The sequence below is a fragment of the Xenopus laevis genome, chromosome 9_10S, assembly GCF_017654675.1.
Source record: "Xenopus laevis strain J_2021 chromosome 9_10S, Xenopus_laevis_v10.1, whole genome shotgun sequence".
Taxonomy (NCBI): Eukaryota; Metazoa; Chordata; class Amphibia; order Anura; family Pipidae; genus Xenopus; species Xenopus laevis.
This window is the reverse complement of record NC_054388.1, coordinates 4339882-4361819: the sequence shown is the minus strand read 5'-3', so window position 1 is coordinate 4361819 and position 21938 is coordinate 4339882. Positions and strand designations below refer to the sequence as shown.

The 21938-nt window shown below is 42.9% G+C and overlaps 1 protein-coding gene across 1 annotated transcript; it reads right to left on the bottom strand.

Annotated features, from left to right (window-relative positions):
* Positions 1–1117: 1117 nt before the first annotated feature.
* nxph3.S (neurexophilin 3 S homeolog) lies at positions 1118–17236 on the bottom strand. Its single transcript, NM_001094870.1, is given in 2 exon segments — positions 1118–2811; positions 17098–17236. Coding segments are annotated over 2 exon segments (810 nt in total). The 5' UTR covers positions 17152–17236; the 3' UTR covers positions 1118–2055.
* Positions 17237–21938: the final 4702 nt, after the last annotated feature.

Genomic DNA, 21938 nt, shown 5'->3' with positions numbered 1-21938 from the left:
TGACACCCAGCAGAGTGCATCCATGCTATTTATTGGTGATTACTTCTTACTGTCTGTCTACCTTCTGAAGTCCATCCATTGACCAATATGCATGAGAGTGAGGAGCATTGGGTACAAGGGCAGTAGTGTGGTTTCCTACAAGGAGAGTAGGGTGATTAGTATAATGGTAGGAACACAGAGCTAGTTCAAATTTGTTTACAGAACTCTGAAAGGGGCTGATAAGTTAGGGCTAGATGTCTTCTAGAATACTACCCACTTCCCAGTTGATGACTGGCCTGGGAAGGTGAGTACCAAGGAAAGATCTGAGGGGGGGTTGGCAACCAATGGGAAGGACATGGCTGGGAGATGATGAGAACCAGGCAGATAGACCACACATGAGACAGAAGTGGGAGAACAGGGCCACCATCAGGGGAGTACAGGGGTTACTGCAGTCAGGGACCCCATGACAGTGATACCCGAAATGGCTTGTGAAGTTTGGGTGAACTAAGGCCTTCCCTTGAGGAAGGGCCTTTGTAACTTAGTAGAATTGTGTGTTGTATATGGAAAATCTGTAAGATTAAACCTGTGCAAAGGCTGACTGTGATGAACTTGTCTGAAGACCACTTCCTACTACAACTATAGATACATATCCCATATAGCAAACATACGCCTTTTTCCACTTATGCAAACAAAACCAAGGATATTTCCAAACGTATTTATGTGGACAAATTCCACATTGTCTTTTCTGTAGAACTTTTCCAAGATCCCATTATAAATATCAGATGTTACAGTGGACAAAGGTTGCCCAAGTCAAGTAAGACCTAGCAATATCAAGCACTTGCTTTCACTGTCCTACCTGCAATGGAGCAGTCAATTGGAACTGGATATTGTAGTGGGAAGAGGTTCTCCATGTTACTGTAACACCCAGTTTCATCCATGAATCTTAACACCCATTCCAGTTGGGATCATTTACTCAATACCAGGCCTATTGCCCAGGCACAGGAACCCATAGGAATCAGCAATCAGATTTTATTGGTATACTACAAGTACAGCAACTATGTTACTGAAGACCCCAAGCCACCTAGATATATATAACCAGACCCAACGCATTTCACATAAACCCTGGTGGGACAAGAACTTGCACACGGCAGATGAGTTGTTTATTGGTTGCAGCAAGTGTACACACATCATGTCCATCTAGCACGGAACCGTAGAAATTATATGACAAACACCCAAACCTTACATATGGTTTGTACTAAAGTAACTTCATTCTTATAGGAAATCCTATCCATAAATATAGATATAGAGATATTTTAATAATTTAATAAAAAAACAGGTCAATCCCAGTCAATGGCCTATGGTAATGGGTGGAAGCAGAGGTGCCCATCTTATACCAAGCAGAAGACTGGAGGGGGGTTTAGGGGTTCAGTTGTGGAGTTAATGAGGGTACATGTTTGTCCCAGGACTAGTTAGTAGGTATTGGGAGTGGGAATAAAACATAGGTGGAGCTACTCTAAAGGGTACATATTAGATACAACAATATACAGGAGCCACAGAGAATTCCATTTTTCTTAAAGGGGGGTACAGAACATCACACCTTTTGGAAACGTGTCCCAGATTGACCCAACGGCTTGAGTAATTCTTTATACTGAGCATAAATGTAACCATTGTTGGGTCAATGTTTTGAAAAGGTAAAAAATAATGTAATCTTTCTGCTTTTGTCATTGACCTTCATTTATTTGTTGTTTGTGGGGGGTTGGTCTTGTAACAGAGAAACATTCCGAAAAAAACAGCCCGAAAATTGAAAGTGACTGCAAGGTCCCACCAAATACTCTCATCGTGTCTTGAGGTGTCTGTACATGAGCTTGCTGTGTGTACCGTTCAGTAATCACCATGTAGGTTTCTGGTGTAAGGTCCCTCAGAATTACTGCTCTACTCTGTGTCCACATTCTCCACAAGTACAAAGACACCACAACAGACCAGACCAAAGGCACAGGAAGTCCATCAAAAAGTTCCAAAGTTGGTTCCACTTTGGCATTCGTGCTGGTATCACCGTCCAACATCTTTGTCTTTTCTTCAGCCAGAAGGTGAGTACGGAGAGCTGTTATGGTAGTTGTAGTCAGGACAGACCTTCTGCACCAGCCTGTAATCAGTGGTGTAAAAAGAGACATAAACACAAACAATCTTGAAAGGTTGAGAGCAGGTCCAGGAGACCCGACTGTGAGTTTGCTGCTGCTGACAAGTTTTTGACGGGTCATGGGGGCAAAGACCTGTTTTAATGGCCTTATCCACCTTTTCAAACTCAACCCTGCAGTTGAAGATCTTGGATTCCTTCGCTTCTACGTACATCTGCTGCTCCAGGTCAAAGTCAAGAATTTTGGAGGGCGGAACAAGGCTGACAGACACATTCCCCTGCCCGGTTGAGTTGTGTCGGAAATAGACACTAAAAGACCCATTTCCATGGTCAACCACTTTTCCAGTAATAAGAAGGTTGAGTTTCACGGTCTTGATATTAGAGTAGAAGTCCCCCCAACCAAAGATTTTTTTCGCTCTTCCGGTCGACCTCAGAACCGATTGGCGTCTACTCCTGGAGGGTACCGGGGGTTCTTGATTTTGACCCAACTCTGAAAGACTGCTTAGAACATCCCAGAACTCGGGGGAGTTCGACAGAAGTTGGAGAATGGTGGAATTTTGATTGCTTGAGAAGCGAGATCGGGAAGAAGAAGAAGAAGGAGGTTTTCTCCTGGGTATTCTTGTTCTTGGGTGGGGTTTAGACTCTGGCTGGTCTTCATCATCAGGATCGCTGGAGGAATCTTCTTGGCCACATATTACCTGCAGGACAGATATGTTGTAAACTGTCATTATTGGATAGATTGGAGTTTATTTGTAGAGTAACGAGAACCTGAAATCATCATTATTGCTCTGCTATATTAGATAACCTTGATTTCTAACACTTTCTCTCTTATTCTCCTCATTTATTAGCTTCTCACCTGAAAGCACGAGCTGTGAGTGATCATTAGTGGTACTGAGTACCAACCAGAATGACAAGTTTAATGAAAGCTGCAATGCATTCTGGCATCTGCCCTTCACTGCCCCAGGTCAAAGATTCAAAAATTGTTTAACACTAATGTTTATTACATAATGGACCCGCAGACCCACAAACACTCAACACAAGTGCACAATTCCCAGCCATGACCCCCAGCAATAACACAGTTAATGGGCAGTGATACAAAACGATAACAATCAATATCACTCAGTCCTGATACACAACATGAATACAAAGTTCACACTGATGTTTTTTTACACCGATACCCAACCTGAATACACAAGAAATAGGCAGTGTAGCAACAACGCCTGCACAATGCTCACACAATTAAGTCATTTGGAGGAAGCGCAGATGGATAAACATCAGCCCACTGTGAGTAAACAAATGCATGAATATCCATAATTATTATACAAAGCACATACGAGTACACAATGCTTTATCTATTACATTACGGATATGAACCTCGTAGAGAATCTGGCTGCAGTTATCCTTAGTGAGGCCACAGGCAAGTTTGCCTTTCTGAGGGCCCATTATTTTATTCTATTGTTTCTGTTACCAGTGTATTTAATTATACATCAGGGGCGTCCAATCTGCAGCCTTCCAGCATTTTTTGAACTACAAGTACCTGCATTCTGGATATTGTACATTCACAATGGACTATTAACCACAGTGCTACTATAGACACCATCTCTCCCTACTATACCTGCTATCCCACAGTCACACTCCCTTCCCAGAGACTATTATCCACTGTTACTATAGGGACCATCTCTCCCTACTATACCTGCTATCCCACAGTCACACTCCCTTCCCAGAGACTATTATCCACTGTTACTATAGGGACCATCTCTCCCTACTATACCTGCTATCCCACAGTCACACTCCCTTCCCAGAGACTATTATCCACTGTTACTATAGACACATCTCTCCCTACTATACCTGCTATCCCACAGTCACACTCCCTTCCCAGAGACTATTATCCACTGTTACTATAGGCACCATCTCTCCCTACTATACCTGCTATCCCACAGTCACACTCCCTTCCCAGAGACTATTATCCCACTGTTACTATAGGCACCATCTCTCCCTACTATACCTGCTATCCCACAGTCACACTCCCTTCCCAGAGACTATTATCCCACTGTTACTATAGACACATCTCTCCCTACTATACCTGCTATCCCACAGTCACACTCCCTTCCCAGAGACTATTATCCACTGTTACTATAGGCACCATCTCTCCCTACTATACCTGCTATCCCACAGTCACACTCCCTTCCCAGAGACTATTATCCACTGTTACTATAGGCACCATCTCTCCCTACTATACCTGTTATCCCACAGTCACTCTCCCTTCCCAGAGACTATTATCCACTGTTACTATAGGCACCATCTCTCCCTACTATACCTGCTATCCCACAGTCACACTCCCTTCCCAGAGACTATTATCCACTGTTACTATAGACACCATCTCTCCCTACTATACCTGCTATCCCACAGTCACACTCCCTTCCCAGAGACTATTATCCACTGTTACTATAGACACCATCTCTCCCTACTATACCTGCTATCCCACAGTCACACTCCCTTCCCAGAGACTATTATCCACTGTTACTATAGACACCATCTCTCCCTACTATACCTGCTATCCCACAGTCACACTCCCTTCCCAGAGACTATTATCCACTGTTACTATAGGCACCATCTCTCCCTACTATACCTGCTATCTCACAGTCACACTCCCTTCCCAGAGACTATTATCCACTGTTACTATAGACACCATCTCTCCCTACTATACCTGCTATCCCACAGTCACACTCCCTTCCCAGAGACTATTATCCACTGTTACTATAGGCACCATCTCTCCCTACTATACCTGCTATCCCACAGTCACACTCCCTTCCCAGAGACTATTATCCACTGTTACTATAGGCACATCTCTCCCTACTATACCTGCTATCCCACAGTCACACTCCCTTCCCAGAGACTATTATCCACTGTTACTATAGGCACCATCTCTCCCTACTATACCTGCTATCCCACAGTCACACTCCCTTCCCAGAGACTATTATCCCACTGTTACTATAGACACCATCTCTCCCTACTATACCTGCTATCCCACAGTCACACTCCCTTCCCAGAGACTATTATCCCACTGTTACTATAGACACCATCTCTCCCTACTATACCTGCTATCCCACAGTCACACTCCCTTCCCAGAGACTATTATCCACTGTTACTATAGGCACCATCTCTCCCTACTATACCTGCTATCCCACAGTCACACTCCCTTCCCAGAGACTATTATCCCACTGTTACTATAGGCACCATCTCTCCCTACTATACCTGCTATCCCACAGTCACACTCCCTTCCCAGAGACTATTATCCCACTGTTACTATAGACACCATCTCTCCCTACTATACCTGCTATCCCACAGTCACACTCCCTTCCCAGAGACTATTATCCACTGTTACTATAGACACCATCTCTCCCTACTATACCTGCTATCCCACAGTCACACTCCCTTCCCAGAGACTATTATCCACTGTTACTATAGACACCATCTCTCCCTACTATACCTGCTATCCCACAGTCACACTCCCTTCCCAGAGACTATTATCCCACTGTTACTATAGACACATCTCTCCCTACTATACCTGCTATCCCACAGTCACACTCCCTTCCCAGAGACTATTATCCACTGTTACTATAGACACCATCTCTCCCTACTATACCTGCTATCCCACAGTCACACTCCCTTCCCAGAGACTATTATCCACTGTTACTATAGGCACCATCTCTCCCTACTATACCTGCTATCCCACAGTCACACTCCCTTCCCAGAGACTATTATCCACTGTTACTATAGACACCATCTCTCCCTACTATACCTGCTATCCCACAGTCACACTCCCTTCCCAGAGACTATTATCCACTGTTACTATAGGCACCATCTCTCCCTACTATACCTGCTATCCCACAGTCACACTCCCTTCCCAGAGACTATTATCCACTGTTACTATAGACACCATCTCTCCCTACTATACCTGCTATCCCACAGTCACACTCCCTTCCCAGAGACTATTATCCACTGTTACTATAGGCACCATCTCTCCCTACTATACCTGCTATCCCACAGTCACACTCCCTTCCCAGAGACTATTATCCACTGTTACTATAGACACCATCTCTCCCTACTATACCTGTTATCCCACAGTCACACTCCCTTCCCAGAGACTATTATCCACTGTTACTATAGACACCATCTCTCCCTACTATACCTGCTATCCCACAGTCACACTCCCTTCCCAGAGACTATTATCCACTGTTACTATAGACACCATCTCTCCCTACTATACCTGCTATCCCACAGTCACACTCCCTTCCCAGAGACTATTATCCACTGTTACTATAGGCACCATCTCTCCCTACTATACCTGCTATCCCACAGTCACACTCCCTTCCCAGAGACTATTATCCACTGTTACTATAGACACCATCTCTCCCTACTATACCTGCTATCCCACAGTCACACTCCCTTCCCAGAGACTATTATCCACTGTTACTATAGACACCATCTCTCCCTACTATACCTGCTATCCCACAGTCACACTCCCTTCCCAGAGACTATTATCCACTGTTACTATAGGCACCATCTCTCCCTACTATACCTGCTATCCCACAGTCACACTCCCTTCCCAGAGACTATTATCCACTGTTACTATAGACACCATCTCTCCCTACTATACCTGTTATCCCACAGTCACACTCCCTTCCCAGAGACTATTATCCACTGTTACTATAGACACCATCTCTCCCTACTATACCTGCTATCCCACAGTCACACTCCCTTCCCAGAGACTATTATCCACTGTTACTATAGACACCATCTCTCCCTACTATACCTGCTATCCCACAGTCACACTCCCTTCCCAGAGACTATTATCCCACTGTTACTATAGGCACCATCTCTCCCTACTATACCTGCTATCCCACAGTCACACTCCCTTCCCAGAGACTATTATCCACTGTTACTATAGACACCATCTCTCCCTACTATACCTGCTATCCCACAGTCACACTCCCTTCCCAGAGACTATTATCCACTGTTACTATAGACACCATCTCTCCCTACTATACCTGCTATCCCACAGTCACACTCCCTTCCCAGAGACTATTATCCACTGTTACTATAGGCACCATCTCTCCCTACTATACCTGCTATCTCACAGTCACACTCCCTTCCCAGAGACTATTATCCACTGTTACTATAGACACCATCTCTCCCTACTATACCTGCTATCCCACAGTCACACTCCCTTCCCAGAGACTATTATCCACTGTTACTATAGGCACCATCTCTCCCTACTATACCTGCTATCCCACAGTCACACTCCCTTCCCAGAGACTATTATCCACTGTTACTATAGGCACATCTCTCCCTACTATACCTGCTATCCCACAGTCACACTCCCTTCCCAGAGACTATTATCCACTGTTACTATAGGCACCATCTCTCCCTACTATACCTGCTATCCCACAGTCACACTCCCTTCCCAGAGACTATTATCCCACTGTTACTATAGACACCATCTCTCCCTACTATACCTGCTATCCCACAGTCACACTCCCTTCCCAGAGACTATTATCCCACTGTTACTATAGACACCATCTCTCCCTACTATACCTGCTATCCCACAGTCACACTCCCTTCCCAGAGACTATTATCCACTGTTACTATAGGCACCATCTCTCCCTACTATACCTGCTATCCCACAGTCACACTCCCTTCCCAGAGACTATTATCCCACTGTTACTATAGGCACCATCTCTCCCTACTATACCTGCTATCCCACAGTCACACTCCCTTCCCAGAGACTATTATCCCACTGTTACTATAGACACCATCTCTCCCTACTATACCTGCTATCCCACAGTCACACTCCCTTCCCAGAGACTATTATCCACTGTTACTATAGACACCATCTCTCCCTACTATACCTGCTATCCCACAGTCACACTCCCTTCCCAGAGACTATTATCCACTGTTACTATAGACACCATCTCTCCCTACTATACCTGCTATCCCACAGTCACACTCCCTTCCCAGAGACTATTATCCCACTGTTACTATAGACACATCTCTCCCTACTATACCTGCTATCCCACAGTCACACTCCCTTCCCAGAGACTATTATCCACTGTTACTATAGACACCATCTCTCCCTACTATACCTGCTATCCCACAGTCACACTCCCTTCCCAGAGACTATTATCCACTGTTACTATAGGCACCATCTCTCCCTACTATACCTGCTATCCCACAGTCACACTCCCTTCCCAGAGACTATTATCCACTGTTACTATAGACACCATCTCTCCCTACTATACCTGCTATCCCACAGTCACACTCCCTTCCCAGAGACTATTATCCACTGTTACTATAGGCACCATCTCTCCCTACTATACCTGCTATCCCACAGTCACACTCCCTTCCCAGAGACTATTATCCACTGTTACTATAGACACCATCTCTCCCTACTATACCTGCTATCCCACAGTCACACTCCCTTCCCAGAGACTATTATCCACTGTTACTATAGGCACCATCTCTCCCTACTATACCTGCTATCCCACAGTCACACTCCCTTCCCAGAGACTATTATCCACTGTTACTATAGACACCATCTCTCCCTACTATACCTGTTATCCCACAGTCACACTCCCTTCCCAGAGACTATTATCCACTGTTACTATAGACACCATCTCTCCCTACTATACCTGCTATCCCACAGTCACACTCCCTTCCCAGAGACTATTATCCACTGTTACTATAGACACCATCTCTCCCTACTATACCTGCTATCCCACAGTCACACTCCCTTCCCAGAGACTATTATCCACTGTTACTATAGGCACCATCTCTCCCTACTATACCTGCTATCCCACAGTCACACTCCCTTCCCAGAGACTATTATCCACTGTTACTATAGACACCATCTCTCCCTACTATACCTGCTATCCCACAGTCACACTCCCTTCCCAGAGACTATTATCCACTGTTACTATAGACACCATCTCTCCCTACTATACCTGCTATCCCACAGTCACACTCCCTTCCCAGAGACTATTATCCACTGTTACTATAGGCACCATCTCTCCCTACTATACCTGCTATCCCACAGTCACACTCCCTTCCCAGAGACTATTATCCACTGTTACTATAGACACCATCTCTCCCTACTATACCTGTTATCCCACAGTCACACTCCCTTCCCAGAGACTATTATCCACTGTTACTATAGACACCATCTCTCCCTACTATACCTGCTATCCCACAGTCACACTCCCTTCCCAGAGACTATTATCCACTGTTACTATAGACACCATCTCTCCCTACTATACCTGCTATCCCACAGTCACACTCCCTTCCCAGAGACTATTATCCCACTGTTACTATAGGCACCATCTCTCCCTACTATACCTGCTATCCCACAGTCACACTCCCTTCCCAGAGACTATTATCCACTGTTACTATAGACACCATCTCTCCCTACTATACCTGCTATCCCACAGTCACACTCCCTTCCCAGAGACTATTATCCACTGTTACTATAGGCACCATCTCTCCCTACTATATGTAATAACTAGTAGATTTATATGGATTACTAATCCTGATGCAAACTTTGCCACTTTTATTTCATTATTCCAGTTTTATACACATAGACATAAATACATTATGGGTTCAAGGTCTGCATTACTGGCATCTCTAAAGAAACAGTAACAGAGAGACTGTATCATTTACTAGTGTGGGAAGGGTTAATACTAAAGGAGAAGTATAACCATGGAGACAAAGAGGGGGTGACAGGTGCTGGAAATTAGCTGGGCCCATAGGGAACTGAATAGAGTAATGAAGGCTCTCAGGTAAACACACTGATAAGGAATACATGGAGTAGCAACATGTGGGGACTCTCTATCTCTATCTCTATTGAGCATTATAAAATATTTCTATGGAATGGTGCATTAGAATAGCAAACAGATATTACACAGTGAATGACATATTACATATCACAAGCCCATAATATAACCGATATATTGCAAATTGTCTCAGAATATCCCTCTCTACCTCATACTAACAGTTAATTTAAAGGTGAACAACCTTTTTAATAAGACTGGTTGCTATGGGTTACTGCACTGGTGCAATTTAGCACTTATGTTTAGCAGCCCCTCCCTGTCTCCTTTCCTTACATACCCTTATGTGATCAATTCTAGCTCTGTCCCAATAATTCATCATTTTCTGCTGCCATTGTATTTCATGACATGAGCACCATGAGCTCACAGGGGGGCTAACTCCATCCTTTATCCCGGCCGACCCATTAATCCAGCTCAGTTATCCTTTGTCCGTGTGATTTTTTTAAGGCTAAAAATGCCTTGTTTGCTTCCAGACAAAAAAACGAGACATTAGCCGTCCGGAAGCCTCGACAAAAGCTTTAAAAGGAAAGTACGTTCCCTTTGATCCACCCGCTTCTACTGGGCTGCTATTTCTTTTATTATTATTATTAAATTATGGGGAGCAGGATCCTGGACTTTTAGTGTGGGTGGCAAAGTCAAGCCACAAATCTGCCCAATCCCTGCTCCCATCCAGTGGTGGATTTCCATTAGGCCTCATAGTGCAAAACAGGGCCCAAAAGGGGCAATACTTGGAGCTGGGGGCGGAGATGCTTAAAGGGATACTGTCATGGGAAAAAAATTTTTTTTTCCAAAACACATCAGTTAATAGTGCTGCTCCAGCAGAATTCTGCACTGAAATCCATTTCTCAAAAGAGCAAACAGATTTTTTTATATTTAATTTTGAAATCTGACATGGGGCTAGACATATTGTCAGTTTCCCAGCTGCCCCCAGTCATGTGACTTGTGCTCTGATAAACTTCCGTCACTCTTTACTGCTTTACTGCAAGTTGGAGTGATATCACCCCCCTCCCTTTCCCCCAGCAGCCTAACAACAGAACAATGGGAAGGTAACCAGATAACAGCTCCCTAACACAAGATAACAGCTGCCTGGTAGATCTAAGAACAACACTCAATAGTAAAATCCAGGTCCCACTGAGACACATTCAGTTACATTGAGTAGGAGAAACAACAGCCTGCCAGAAAGCAGTTCCATCCTAAAGTGCTGGCTCTTTCTGAAATCACATGACCAGGCAAAATGAGCTGAGATGCACCTACACACCAATATTACAACTAAATACACTTGCTGCTTCAGGAATGACATTTTATATTGTACAGTGAATTATTTGCAGTGTAATTTAGAAATAAAAGCGACATCATAAATATCATGACCGAATCCCTCTAAGCCACCCCAACTCCCATCACAACCAAATTCACCCAACAGTTATAGGAAATGCTATTCTTAACCTGACCACCAGAGGGCGCTGTTTCATCCGCTCGTTAGAGCAATCATGGCCGCTCCCTATCATATAAAAAAAACAAAAAACAAAGCCCCCCTGTTCACAGTCACCTGTGCCAAATACTTTCAGGAAAAAAGTATGATAAAAATATATTTTTAAAAAAATTTGAAATTCGAATGCGTTTGATTTCGGCTGGAAATTTCGGTCTCACAGATCACAGAAAAAATCTCAATACTCAAAACAAAGGAAGGTCAAATTTAATCGTAGCGTCTGCCCCCCACCCCAATTGCCGTCGCCTGCTAATAAATGGGACCCTGACCCCTGGTTAAAATCGGTGGGGCTCTACTTTGTTCCTATCCTTCCCCTAAATGCCGTTTCCTACCTGCAGGGCTTAAAACTGGCAATTAGAATTCTTGTTACTTGTTACAAATGCCCATAGTACCAGTGAGCTCAAGCCTTGCCTCCTTGATCCAACCCAATGCTGGTTCTTGATTAAGAATTATAACACAACAGGAGGGCTATGAGATACCCTGAAGCATATGGGTTTATTCACAGGAGCTAGGGAAATAATATTGAATTCTACATATACTGAGACAATTTCCCCACCAGCTATAGACCTTGGTTCCAATCCCCGGGGCCCCTGCACCATTAACGCATCCACAAATGGCTTTCTTGATGGCTACAAGGAAATCTGAATCCCGCAGGAGCAGAAGGGACTAAATAAACATTCTCGCTTTCCCTTTAACTGCGCTAAACACAGTTTGGAAATCAAATACTCTGCTGGAGAGAATTGCGGCCTACGCTTGGTGACGTTAACCCCAGGCCCCTCCCACCGATCTCATTTCTATACGGTGCGAGTCTCCGGAAGGTCGTTAAAGTCAAGGATGGGAGACAAAGATAAAGAAATATATTCCATAGCGGAGGGATAACGAGACAACATCTGCCAACTAATTGGTGTCAGGTACAGTGTGAGATGCACAATGCACAAATATAATCAAATATTAATACACAATAAACAGTATATTTACCAGCAATAATAGGCATGAGTAATGCTGTTCCCCAGTTGGGTCCCGTATTATACAAATATATTCCGACATGATGATATACACCTGTGTACAGCACCCGCATGAGCAAAGGGCACCCATATACCTAGGGCAGGTGCTTATTAATATTATTAATAGACCCAGAGCACAATAAACACAATCACCTACACAAATGAGAGCAGCAGCTGCTGGATGGAAACAATACAAAATAAAATGATACCCTGACACACAGTCATGCCATGAAGATAACATGATACACTGACACACAGTCGTGCCAATAGGAAACCAGAGGCACAGCTTTAGGGATGAGAACTGCTTGACCCAATCTCTGATACCGGACACTGGTATTGATATTCAGAACCCATAGTCTGTGTTCATACTGTGCAGCCAGAACCATCTGACAGTCAGGACCATCTGACAGTCGAGACCATCCTATATATCAGCATCTCTCTAGTTATGTTGGGCAGTGCCTCTTCTGGCTTTCCCTATGAGCAATATTACACAAAATCAGGACCATCCGACAGTCAGGACCATCCGACAGTCAGGACTATCCGAGTCCGACAGTCAGAACCATCCAACAGTCAGGACCATCTGACAGTTGGGACCATCCTATATATCAGCATCTCTCTAGGAATGTTGGGCAATGCCTCTTCTGGCTTTCCCTATGAGCAATATTACATTAAATCAGGACCATCTGACAGTCAGGACCATCTGACAGTTGGGACCATCTGACAGTCGGGACCATCCTATATATCAGAATCTCTCTAGGTATGTTGGGCAATGCCTCTTCTGGCTTTCCCTATGGGCAATATTACACTAAATCTCAGCTTTCACCCCAAAATTATACACTTTATCCTATATTTAAAGGGTTAGTTTACCTTTACGTCAACTTTTTGTATGTTATAGCATTCCCTATTCTTATCAACGTTTCAGCTGGTCTTCATCTGTTTTTTTTGTATGTACCTCCCTCTTCTGCCTCTTTCCAGTATTCCAGTTGGGGGTCACTGACCCCGACAGCCATAAGTCCATCACCTGTTGTACTTGTTACTATTTATTACTCATGTTTCTATTCAGGCCTCCTATTAATCATCCAGCCTCTTATTCAAATGACTGCCTAGTTGCTAAGGTAAACTGGACCATAGCAACAAGATACTGTAACTATAGAAATGCCAAGCTTGAGATCTGCTGAACAAAAAGCTAAATTACTCAAAAAACTCTTTTTTTTTTGTGAAAAATGGCGCTGTCTCGGAATCTCACTTTTTCATGAAGCTCATACTCAGGTCAATATAAATTTGAATGACCCTATGGGACAGAGACGTGTAAATCTCTCTTCCCAACTATCCATCCAAATCCATGCGATATACAATTCAGAGGCATGAATCCAAACTTATGTACAGGTATGGGACCTGTTATCCAGAATGCTCGGGACCTGGGGTTTTCCGGATAATGGATCTTTCCATAATTTGAATCTTCATCCTTTAAGTCTACTAGAAAATCATATAAACATTAAATAAACCCAATAGGCTGGTTTTGCTTCCAATAAGGATTAATTATATCTTAGTTGGGATCAAGCAGAAGCTACAACTCCCTGGGCCCTAGCCGTAAGGATTTCTCCATTGGAAATATTTATATATATATATAAAAAAGAGCCCAAATTTGCAGCGGCATTGCGCTAAGTCCTCTGCTGACAGTTGCTCCGGATTAAAGGAGAACTAAACCCTAAAAAATGCTACATATTTGCTGATTATTCAATTCTGATGCTAATTGCACTAGTTTCTGTGCTGCCATGTAGTAATTATGTGTATTAATTACTAATCAGCCTTATATTGTGACATTTCTATTCTATGTGTACTGTATATTGTGAGTGGCTCCCTAAGCTCAGTAAGTGACAGCAGCACAGAGCATGTGAATCAGTGAATCAGCAGAAAAGAAGATGGGGAGCTACTGGGGCATCTTTGGAGACACAGATCTTTACTGCTAAAGGGCTGTGGTTGCCTTGGGCTGGTACAGAAGCACAAAACATCATGTACAACATTTCTACCTACTTCTTTAGTTAGGCTTGAGTTCTCCTTTAAACAGCAGCCTAATGTGTCTCTGACAATACACAGCCCAAGTCTTTATTCTCTCCTCTGAAACCCTGACAGTCCGTGTGCGACTCCTGATAACCCCCCATCCGCTCTCCCCTTTCACAACTGCCCGACACACAAACAAACACCTCATCTCACAGTCATTACTGCCCCAACACTCACAGCTTTGCACAATACAGTTCCCTCGTTGCTAGGATTAGTGAGCCCTAGCAACCATATAGCCGTTTATCGTGTAAAGAAAAGGCAAAGAGAAATATATGTGTGTGTTACTATAATTATATCATTACATCACTCAGCTCATTAGTATGAATGACTCGTTAACCTATTACAAATGTCGCTCTAAGGGAGCTTTACTGCTAAATAGAATTAACCCTTTATACAGATTATTATAAAGACCCTGTGCTCCCATGGGAGATCTGAGCTGTTTATTATTCATATATATATACATTAACCCCTTATTTGTGTGATACACCTCAGACATGCAACATCTTCATATCAGTAACTCCATCCCCTCCCCATAACAATGAATTAATTAGAAGCTGCTGAGCAAAGGGCTTGAACCTGATGAATTTATGTCTATTTTTGTAACCTCAGCTGCTATATAACTGTATAAATGTATATAACTGTGTATAAATATATATAACTGTATATAAATATACCGTATATATAACTGTATATAAATGTGAATAAATAAATATAAATGTATTATAAATATATATAACTGTATATAAATGTGAATAAATATATATAAATAAATATAAATGTATATAAATATATATAAACTGTGTTATAATATATATAAACTGTATATAAATGTGAATAAATATATACAAATAAATATAAACCATATATAAATGTATATAACTGTATATAAATATATATAAATAAATATAATTGTACATAAATGTATATAACTGTATATAAATATATATAAATGTGTATAAATAAATATAAATATATATAAATGTGAATAAATGTGTATATGTATATAAATGTGTATAAGTGTATATATATATATATATATATATATATATAAAGATCTTTAATGGCTATTGTGGGACACAGGCAGTGAGTAACAGACAAATCCCCAGTAATAAGGGGAAAACCCTGGGAGATTTCAGCCTCTTGTTGAGTTTTGGCTGGGACATGGGGGCAGCACTTATATATATATATATTTAATATTAAGGATTTGCTTCTGGTTCTGTGTTCCAGACATAAATCTTTATGCCTTAAGCCTTGATTTGAATTGGAAAAGCTAAACACAACATGATCTGCCCCATTCACACAAATATTCCTCTCCAGTTTCTACTGAGTCGGAGAAGCAACAGGTAGAGAAGCAGAAGAAGTGACACAGTCTTGTCTGACTCCCCAACACACGAGAGCAACAGTCTCATCCCCCCAAATAGATTGTCTGCTCCCATAAACCTTATTTACTGGTCCCTCCTACTAAACTGATAAACCCAATCACATCATAAATAATGAGGTTAATTCATGTGATGGACGAGGAGACAGAGGGCGAGAGACAGAACCAATAATAGAGATGGATACATTATATTTATATATATACATGAATTACAGGTAAAAAGAGATAGATAGATAGATAGATAGATAGATAGATAGATAGAGAGAGAGAGAGAGAGAGAGAGAGAGAGAGAGAGAGAGAGAGAGAGAGAGAGATAGATAGATAGATAGATAGATAGATAGATAGATAGATAGATAGAAAGATAGATAAATAGAGACATAGAGATGGATAGAAAGATAAATAAATAGAAAGAAAGAGCTAGAGAGATGGAGAGAGAGAGAGAGAGAGAGAGAGAGAGAGATACAGTGGATAGATGGAGAGAGAGAGAGAGAGAGAGAGAGAGAGAGAGAGAGAGATACAGTGGATAGATGGAGAGAGAGAGAGAGAGAGAGAGAGAGAGAGAGATACAGTGGATAGATGGAGAGAGAGATACAGTAAATAGAGACAGAGAGATGGACAGATAGATAAATAAATAGAAAGAAAGAGCTAGAGAGATACAGAGATGGAGAGAGAGATAGATAGAAAGAAAGATGAACAGATAGATAGAGAGAGATAGAGAGAGAGAGAGAGAGAGAGAGAGAGAGAGAGAGAGAGAGAGAGAGAGAGAGAGAGAGAGAGAGATAAAGAGAGAGAATGATAGAAAGATGAACAGATGAACATGAGCAGGTAAAGCAGATAATGTGGTTTGGGCAGAGGGTCGGGAGCTCTTCTCGGGGGGCTGTTATACAGGGGGGGACTGAGGTGGGGAGCGGAGTTCCATGGAGGGGCCAGACAGGAGCACATATAGGGGGACACTAGGATAGAGAAGTGCTAGTGATAGGGGTACCACGGGGGTGAGAATGGGGCACAGTGATGATGATGATGATGATGATGATGATGAGGGAACTGGGATAAGGGGAAAGACAGTGAGGTTGGTGTCAGTGAAGGTGGGGGCACAGATATACTGGGGGTGATGGTGCTGGGCACTGGGGTACAGGGTGGGGGTGAGATTGGGGCTGGATGTGGAGACTCACCAGGTAGATGCTCCCCTGGACCAGGAAGATGAAGCAGCATTGAGTCAGTTGCATGTTGTTCAGTCTCCACTCACCTGCCTTCTGCACCCATGTGTCTCCCCCAACCCCCTGCACCCACTGACTGCTGATCCTCTCTCCCCCCCTCTAATGCCTTCCCCACCTCAGTCCTGTACCTCTGCCCGACTGTCCCCCCTTCAGTCTCTTCCAGCTGTACCCCCCTCAACTGTACCCCCTCAGCTGTACCCCTCTTATCCTTCTTCTGCTGACTCTCACTTCTCTCCGCTGTATCTTCTTCTTCCCTTTACTCCTCCTCCCAGGTATTCACCCCATGTAACCCCCAATTTCTTCTGTGCCCTCCCCAGACTCTAACTGCTGCCCCCCCCTATTACACTTTCTCTCCAGCTTCTCTCCCTCCCCTCAGCAATATATTCACTTGTTTATTCTCTTTCTTCCGAAATCCGCTCCCCCTGCCTGTTCTACCTGCTTCCCTCCTCTTCTCCCTATGAGCCTCGCACACCTTTCTCCCCTTTCCCGACTCTCATTGGTTCTCCCCCGATCTCTGTCTCCCACCCTCCTTCCTTGGCTTCTGTCTGCTTCTCTCCTGAGCTGGGTCTGACACCCCCACCTACACGCTGTCCCTCCTTTTTCTCTTTCCTTATGTCTCTTTCTATCTCTGACCTTCCCTCCCTCTCTCTCCTCCCCTCAGACTCTCTCCTGCTGTTGCTCTAGGATTCTCTCTTCCCTGTCTATTTGTCTCACGTACTGACATTCTCCAGCCCAGACCCCCTTTCCACTCTCTGCTTCTCCCCTCCTTTATAGTCACCCTCTTCTATTCACTTTCATCAACCTGTTCCCCTTCACTTCCAATATTCCCCCTCTGCTTCTCACATTGCTCTGAATTCTCCCCTGTAATCCCCTTGTCTACTTCTCCCATTCCCTTACATTCTCCCTTCTGCTTTTATTCACCCACCTTACTTCTCTCATATTTTACCTTTTCCCATACTCATATATTCACCTCTTCATTTATACAGTATTTCCATTATTTTCCCTATTCGTTATATTCTCCCCCCATGCACTTCTATTAACCCCCTTCCTTTCTATTCTTCTTCTCCCATTCTCTCATACTCACCCAGTCCCCTTCTGACTTACTCTGCTTCTTCCTTCTCCCATTACCCAATATTTCTTACCTTCACTTTTAATTCTCCATCTTTCTCACTTTGCCTTTGGTCTTTCTTATTCACTTGCACTCAAACACTTGCACTCACTTAGGATTCACTTACTGTATATACTTCTCTCCTCCCTTTACTTAAATGTATCTGCTCCATTAACTTACAGTACAAACTCCAACTCTTCTCCTATTCACTTAAACTCTCCCTCGTATAGATTGCTTATATTCTTTCTTTCTTTCCCAGTCACTTCCATTAACTTCACTTTCTCTCATCTTCTCACCATCATCTCTTTCGCTTCCTCCTCTTCTCTATTTCTGCCATTTCTACAGTTTTAAATTCTCCCTTTATCACATACATATATTCTTCTTTGAAATTTCTTATATTTTTCATTTTTAAATATTCCCTTTTCCCATTCTCATCCCTAGTGCCTTTCTCCTCCACATTCCTCTATTTTAGGAATTCTGCCATTCCCATTCTCCTTCTCACATTCCGCATGTTCTCTCCTCCTCTCCCTTTCCTTTATTCTTTCTCTAACATTCTCCCTACTCCTCAACCCCCTCCAGCTCTCTGTGCCATTATCACTTTCTCCCCTATTCTGCCAGTGATATTTCCCTTTATAATTCAAATACAGCAGATTCTTTCCAAATTCCCTTCTCAAACCCCTTTCCTCTTCTTTCCTACTCAATTTCTCTCCTTTCTGTCTCACAATTCCCCTGCCCAATGTAAACTTGGATTTATATTTCCCACTTGATCCCCCAATTACAGATCCCCTTTTCCTTCTCTCTTTGTAACTAAGCCCCTCCCTAGAAATATTTCTACCCTTGTCCCTAATATTCTCTCCGAATCTTGTTATTCCCGTGTTCTCTCTCCCCCTCCCTGTGAGAAGCAGTGGGTCAATAAAGCAGGTTAGATTCACGACTTTTCCAATTAAACTGACGTGTCGACTGACATCTTCATTCAATGGCTCTAACTTCAGACAATAAAGGGACAGTGCTAAGAATTAACTCCTAAATTTATGGCTGACATGGAAGGGTTTTACTGAGGAATAGACTAAAGTGAGATTTAAATAGCACAATAGGAGGGGTGATAATGTTACATAGAGTAATATCAGCTACAGAGCTGACTTATATAAAGTACAGAAGTGCAATTAAAGGAGTAATTAAATGTATTAATATGGGAAACTACAGGGAGGGGGTTACATGGAGCTGTAGATAAATGGAGCAATAGGAGGAGTTATAGGGAGGGGTATATGGAGCAATAGGAGGAGTTATAGGGTGGGGTATATGGAGCAGTAGGAGGAGTTATAGGGAGGGGTATATGGAGCAATAGGAGGAGTTATAGGGAGGGTTATATGGAGCAGTAGGAGGAGTTATAGGGAGGGGTATATGGAGCAATAGGAGGAGTTATAGGGAGGGGTATATGGAGCAATAGGAGGAGTTATAGGGAGGGGTATATGGAGCAATAGGAGGAGTTATAGGGTGGGGTATATGGAGCAATAGGAGGAGTTATAGGGAGGGGTATATGGAGCAATAGGAGGAGTTATAGGGAGGGGTTATATGGAGCAATAGGAGGAGTTATAGGGAGGGTTATATGGAGCAATAGGAGGAGTTATAGGGAGGGTTATATGGAGCAATAGGAGGAGTTATAGGGAGGGGTATATGGAGTAGTAGGAGGAGTTATAGGGAGGGTTATATGGAGCAATAGGAGGAGTTATAGGGAGGGGTATATGGAGTAGTAGGAGGAGTTATAGGGAGGGGTATATGGAGCAGTAGGAGGAGTTATAGGGAGGGGTATATGGAGCAGTAGGAGGAGTTATAGGGAGGGGTATATGGAGCAGTAGGAGGAGTTATAAGGAGGCTTATATGGAGCAATAGGAGGAGTTATAGGGAGGGGTATATGGAGCAGTAGGAGGAGTTATAAGGAGGCTTATATGGAGCAATAGGAGGAGTTATAGGGAGGGTTATATGGATCAATAGGAGGAGTTATAGGGAGGGGTATATGGAGCAATAGGAGGAGTTATAGGGAGGGGTATATGGAGCAGTAGGAGGAGTTATAGGGAGGGGTATATGGAGCAGTAGGAGGAGTTATAGGGAGAGTTATATGGAGTAATAGGAGGAGTTATAGGGAGGGGTATATGGAGCAGTAGGAGGAGTTATAGGTAGAGTTATATGGAGTAATAGGAGGAGTTATGGGGAGGGGTATATGGAGCAATAGGAGGAGTTATAGGGGGTCCCCATAGAAAAAGAGACACTAGTGGGACAATTTATGCAGATGTAAAAGGAAGAGCTCAGACTAAGTTTATAGCTGCAGTTCCCTGAGTCTGATCCCCCAGCATGAGATATTAGGAGAATACAATATATTCCTGACATGGAGTATTTGAAGCTTTATTTCCCTGGGAGAAGTTCCGGCAGCTGCTGGGAATCCCATAGAAGCATCAGCAAAGCAGCTAACGCAACACTATAATTCACATGATGTAATCGGCCCCTTAATGAGTATCTTTGCCTCCTGCCCCAGAGGAGCTCACTCTTTCCTCACTGTTTCCTAAAATTGCATCATTGCTCAATACCCCGGGGGCAGCGGGACACATTCACTGACACAGGTGATACAAACAGGCACAGGGAGGAGAAATATAAAGATTTATTTAACCCCAAAATTGCAAGGTGGTGTCAGAGCAATGAGACTTGGGGATGAGACTTGCAGGGCGACAACAACCAGTCCCAATGCAAGAAATGCATAAAAGTATTCAGCTTCCATAGGAGGAGAATGAATAAGCTATGATGTCATTAATCAATTGCAATCAATGGTGTAGGAATTGCATCACACGCAAAGCCTTAACTGGATACAAGAGGCCTCTGATACTCAGGACGGGGGAGGAATGAGAAGAATTGAGGCTGAAAACACAAAATGCTTATTGCAAAGAATCCCAGGCCAGGCGCTGAGCTTTTTACAATTTATTTACTTTCTTTTTTTTTTTTTTATTTCAGAGAAAATTGCCAATATGTCAAGAGAATTTGACATTCCCAGACGTAGAACGACAATATAGTGCCACCTAGTGGCCGCTCCTATAATAAAGCTCATTCCTGTCCCAGAAATTCATTTCTTTTTTTTTTGTTTTTGCTCTAAAAGATCAATTTTCGTGTGAAGCAAAAAAAAAGCGAAACGCGAGGGAATTTCTTTTCTTTTATTATACAGGTATAGGATCTGTTGTCAGGAAACCCGTTATCCAGAAAGGCCGTCTCAATTGACTCAATTTTATCCAAATAATCCCACATTTTTAAAATAATTTCCTTTTTCTGTGTAATAATAAAACAGTCGCTTGTACTTGATCCCAACTAAGATATAATTAATCCTTATTGGAAGCAAAACCAGCCTATGGGGTTTATTTCATGTTTACATAATTTTCTAGTAGCCTTGAGGTATGAAGATCCAAATTACGGAAAGATCCGTTATCGAGAAAGCTCCATTATGCATAGGCCGTCTCCCATAGACTCACATAATTTTAAATGTTAATATTGATTTCCTTCTTCTCTGCAATAATAAAACAGTAGCTTGTACTTGATCCCAACTAAGATATAATTAATCCTTATTGGAAGCAAAACCAGCCTATTGGGTTTATTTAATGTTTATGTGATTTTCTAGTAGATTTAAGGAATGAAGATCCAAATTACAGAA